The sequence below is a fragment of the Cotesia glomerata genome, unplaced genomic scaffold, assembly GCF_020080835.1.
Source record: "Cotesia glomerata isolate CgM1 unplaced genomic scaffold, MPM_Cglom_v2.3 scaffold_19, whole genome shotgun sequence".
NCBI classification, from domain to species: Eukaryota; Metazoa; Arthropoda; class Insecta; order Hymenoptera; family Braconidae; genus Cotesia; species Cotesia glomerata.
Genome location: NW_025402330.1, coordinates 56,587 through 62,356, shown reverse-complemented (window position 1 = coordinate 62,356; position 5,770 = coordinate 56,587). Strand labels below are relative to the sequence as shown.

The window sequence follows — 5,770 nt, the reverse complement described above, 5'->3', positions numbered from 1 at the left end:
CTGCTAAGCCCAGAATGGGTGACATATTAGTAACCCGGATCGGTAAATACTGCATATTCTCAATTTTCGTGGGCACCCACCATCGAGAAAAAATTACGCCAGATCAAATTATTGCTGGACTAAATAGTCTCCGTTTAGCTCTAGAAAAATATAATATCCGCTCCCTCAGAATGGTGAGGAAAGGCGATACTTACGGTGACGTGGGCATCCAGTCTCTTCTAACGAAGACGCTCTGGGACTGCCCCGTCGAAATCACCCTATGTGATGGGGAGATTGTCGTACCTCCAGTCGAACTCCGACCCAAAATCATCGAAGAAAAACACGAAAGCCTTGTCGGAGGACACAAAGGAGTCTTCAAAACCTACTGGCGAATAAGAGAAACCTTTTATTGGCCGGGAATGAAGGAACAAATTTACGAACATATAAAAAAATGTAAAACTTGTCAATTGAAAAAACTAACAAGAATAAAGACGCGTCAACCAATGGTCATCACCGACACACCACACGACGCATTCGATAAAATCTCGATTGATACCGTAGGGCCACTGCCAATGACCTCCAAGGGAAACGTGCATATTTTAACCATTCAAGATAATTTCACGAAACACTGCGCAGCAATCCCACTCCCGGATATCAGGACAACTACGATAGCAGAAGCCCTCATAAATCAATACATCAGCCTATACGGTTGCCCTCGAATAATTTTATCGGATCGGGGAACATCATTTACGAGCAAATTACTTGCAAAATTGTCTGATATTTTAAAAATCCGCAGAGTAACAACATCGGGGTACTATCCACAAGCGAACGGCTCCCTCGAACGTAGTCACCAGGCACTAGTGGATTATTTACGTGTCTTTATAACATCCTTCGAAGACTGGGATGAATATCTCCCCATGGCAATGTTCAACTACAACACCTCTGTACATGTAAGCACGAGATTCACTCCTCACGAACTAGTCTTCGGGAAAAAGGCCCGCGCCCCTACAGAATTCCCGGACTACGATAAAATCGATACGTATCCGGAATACCTGGTCGACTTAATGAACCGACTAAACGAAACTAAAACAATCGCTCGAGAAACCTTAGTAGACTCGAAAGAAAAAGCTAAAATGCGATTCGACAAAAAAGGACACCCGGTAGATTTTAAAATAGGGGATTTTGTATATTTTCAAAAGGAAACCCGTAAAAACAAATTAGACACCTACTATTTGGGTCCCAAAGAAATTGTGGGAATAACAGAGAAGGGTTGTCTAATCCTAGAAGTAGAAAACGGGAAAAATATTATTAAACATCCTAGTAAATTAAAGCTAGCCACCGAATAAAAAGAAAATGGTCTGTTGCAGATCACACATCATTCACAATGCTGATAATCTTCTTCTTCTCCCACCTACTCTCCAGCGTCACCGGCTCTGTTACACCTGACCTAGACGCAATCGAACTACAACCGGTGAAATATAATCCTGGACTCTTATACGATCCCTACAAAAGAGTACATACGGTCGAGAGAGAATGGAACATTATATCTACAATCGATATAGGAGCCATCACAAATCAAGATCATCAGGCCTGGAAAGACCCTGTCGCCAAAATGATCGCGTCAAGCGGATGCAACATAAGTTTTACGGTAATAGAATGTTCAAGTATACTACAAGAACACCTACTTTCAGATCTAAAAGACGAGAAAAATGCAATTTTACGGAGAATCGAATCTACCCTAGAAATTACCGAAGAAGAACCCCCTTATCAGCGTAACCGTAGAACACCATGGTTCGGTTTTGTCGGTAAAATCGCGCGAGAAGTATTCGGCCTAATGGACTACGATGATCACGAACACCTGTCACAAGAAATCGATCGATTATACCAGGATCAAAGAGAAATTACAGTCCTCGTAAACAATGCGACTCACATTATTCGAGCAGAAGTGAATAAAATAATCGCAGATGAAATAAAAACGCGAAATAAATTACAACGTTTATCCGAGTCGATGTCCCATTATCAACTGAAACTTGAGGAAGAGGAACTCCGAATGAAATTGCGAATAAACCTTATGCTCTTGTCAGAGAAATGGATCCAACACCTAAATCGCTGGATCCGGTACCTACAAAGAGTAGAGTCAGCAATTGAAACGGCCAAACGGGGTCATATATCCAACGACATTTTATCCCCGGATCAGCTGCTAAGAGCAACAGCTGATATAACGAAACGATACCCAGATCTGAACGCACCTCAACCAAAGGACCATATAAACGTACAAGGTCTAGTAGACGTAGCAAAAATAGTGATCGGACGTACGGGTAAGAAACTTGTAATGTTTATTACACTACCTCTATTTCACCCGGTTACATACCAACTATACAGCCTAAAATCGATCACCACGTCTCAAATAATCAACGGAGTAACGAGAGGCCTAACAATCCGGCCCAAGAAAAATTTCCTCGGCATCGACGCGCTCCATTCCCAATATTTCATAATAGACGAAGAATTTATCAAAGAATGCAGACCTATCGCAAACGACCTGGCTTGTCACCCAAACTTCCCTATTAAAAATATGAACGAAGACAGCGACTGCGAAGTTTTACTTCTAATAAAACCATCATCTAAAATATTAAATTCGTGTGACACCCGGATATTACCTAAATGCGACGATGAAATGATTAAATTACACGCACCTAATTCGTGGGCATACTCAATTTGTAAACCGCAAAAATTCATAGGAACCTGTGGTACGAGCATCCGGAAGGAATACCTACTGAGCGATGCAGGCGCCTTTAACTTAAAACCAGGATGCGTATTAAGTAATGGAAAAATATTTGTGAAAGGGACATCGGAAGAACAAACACCGACAAGCACCCACGTGTTCCCAACTTTAAACATCGAACCTTTGGTTGCAAATTTGACAAACCAACTGAATCCCCCACACAAACTCACGAACATTCCAATGGACCCATTACCTAATGACGATCCCCACTCCCAATGGGGAGAGAGCTTGGAAGGGACAAACAACCGCTTGACTCGAATTGGGTTGCACCATCGAGAAGAAGGACAACATCGTTACGTCACAGCAACAAACTCTGGAATAATAATCACAATAATTGGGCTTACTACCCTCATCGCGGGACTTTACTATCGCCAAATAATACAAAAATGCTTAACAAAAAACAATCCAGGCTACTGTTGTAACAGAAATCATAGAAATCAAAAAAATGGTATCGACAACATCACCTTCAATCCAGCAGAAGGTACCGTAACGACTTATTGGACTAACCCAGCGAACAAGAAGCTGAACCCAAGTCCAGCGCCCCGCAAGGAAAAACAAAATAATCCGCAAAGCAAAAACAAAACTGCTCCGGATTCAGAATCGCCATCCACATCATCTCAACATCCACCAAGCACTCCTAGGAAGACAGAAGCAGCCGAGAACGCCAAATCAAAGGGAGTTCGCCTGGCAAATTACGAAGGAGCGTAAAGACATATTACATATATCCTACTTATCTGTTTTATTATTATGATGTTTTTTTTCTCTCCTCTAATTAATATATCTTTACAGTTTTATTAAGTCTTATAAGTGTTCCAAACATATTAAAATTAATTCTGGGAGAAGAAAAGAGGATATCTAACTTATAAAATGAAAATTTTCAAATTTTACATTTTAGATTTTCAGAATTATTAAAGCAAAAATCTTCAATTTTTATTTCAAATTTAAAAAAAAAAAAAAAAAAAAAGGAATTATTAGAATGAAAGTTTTCAAAATTTATAGTTCAAAATTTTCAAGATCAGAAGTTTCGGTTTTAAACCCTCAAACTTTCATCAAACCCTGTTTTCTTCTCTCCAAAAAAAAAAAAACACAAATAAATACTTATACATATTTTAATAATTTATCATCGTATTGTTTAAGAATGGAAACAAGGATAGTCATCTGGCGGCCGTTAGATCACAATAAAATCGAATAGAGCAACGAAGAAGAATGCTATCTTAAACGGTAACAAATTCATTACCATTAGTAGTATAGCCAGTAATCAAATAACGGCTAGTATAGCGAGCCTCGTTACCGCCTATTACATGACATGAGATACCTTTTCTACGCCATAATCAACTACACAGTTGATCACATCTATCACACTTACTTCACTAAAACTCACACAATGACGCTCCCTCAGTACACTACAATCGCTAATTTCAAAAAAAAAAAAAAAAAAAAAAAAGAGAAAGGCAAATCAGTCGTCATTCAATCATAAATATTATTTAGAATAATTAATTAGACAAATAACTGGAACCTACAGGGATAAGGACTAGATAATAATAAAATATATAATAAATAAAAACCAACAATTTTTTTTTTTTTTTTACTAATAGACGTTTTATTTAGAATAATCAAACAAAATTTAGTTCTACTAACTGAGAAAAGCCTTTGTTTTCCTTTTTTTTTTTTTTTTTGGTGTCATCCTTCTCACCGGATACTACTATATACTAGACTACTATATACTACGGTTGGTCGTCTCACTTTCTCAGACAGCTCCTATTTCTCGACGAGAAGCGACGCTAAGTTACTGGGCACTGAGTAACTGATAAGAAGTTGCCGATCAGCATTATTCGGGTACCCTATAAATATAAAATAAAAGTAAAAACAATCTATCCATCCATATAATATTATAAATAGTTTAATACACTAAATTTCACAGCACTTACCAGAAGAAACTGGTTTAGAACGATTAAACTCAAATTCCATTAAAGCAACCCGTAACCTTCCTAGCTCTGATAGATTAGGAGCAAAGAACTCCCGATGAACACCCGGGTCTCCCAACATGTGACGGGTGAAGAACAGAGTGAATTTAGTAACTTCAGGCCCTGCGGGCCCAAAGAGAACCAACCACTCACGGGCTAAATCTAAGGCCTCACTCGGAGTTAAAGGCGCCTGCATAAGTCGCAAAAGGCGAATTCCACATCGGAGGTCCTATAACAAAAAAATAAATAAATAAATAAATATATAAAGAATACAAGTAAACAAAATTATATATACTTGAATAGTATTACCTGTTCCCCAAAAACCGCGGTAACATACTGATACCACGTCCCATAATTTTCAAAATTTCGACCAGTGGGATACATGATGAAACGCTTCTTCTTCTTAACTGTGCTCAATGACGACGTCCGAACAATACTGTTGCTATCATAATTCTCCTTCTACTTCCTTACACTGATACTCGACACCTTGCCATAACTAGTTTCACTAATACACTTATTCGCTATACTTCAATGAGCGGAAGATTACGAATATTTAAATCAAAACCAGATGACTAACCTTATTTACCATCGGATCATAATACTTTTATAACTATTATTATAAGTACTATTCAACTGCAGAAAAAGCAGCAAACTTTACAATAAGCAGTACAAGCGATTAACTACGATGATAAATATTATAAAAGAATTGAATTTAAATAGAGTAATCATGCATATATATCCCATATCTTAAGCATTATATTGTAAAACCAGGAAAAATAAATTTATATTCTTATAAATTAATTCTAATACATGTAACGGGTAAACACGTACTTAATATTTCAACAACAAAATTTATGTAATTCAAAATCATTTAAACGAAATTGTAAGCAAGCATGAACTTTTCGTCAAAATGAGACGCCCGAGTTCGCGAAAGAAAAGATGCTGTTAGCACCCTTCCTTTCGGGGGGGATGCTGTTATATCCGGCGTGCCGTCTATAATACAGGGCCTCCCATTCCTGCCGAAAAGTGCAGCGCTTGCATATTT

General features: G+C 38.1%; 1 protein-coding gene across 1 annotated transcript; it reads right to left on the bottom strand.

Annotated features, from left to right (window-relative positions):
* Window positions 1-4,347: 4,347 nt before the first annotated feature.
* On the bottom strand, window positions 4,348-5,244 carry LOC123274033. Its single transcript, XM_044741531.1, has 3 exons — window positions 5,035-5,244; window positions 4,690-4,954; window positions 4,348-4,602 (listed from the first exon to the last, which is right to left on the bottom strand). Exons 1-3 carry the CDS (start codon window positions 5,107-5,109, stop codon window positions 4,520-4,522), a joined length of 423 nt encoding a protein of 140 aa, XP_044597466.1. The 5' UTR covers window positions 5,110-5,244; the 3' UTR covers window positions 4,348-4,519.
* Between the last annotated feature and the right edge of the window lie 526 nt (window positions 5,245-5,770).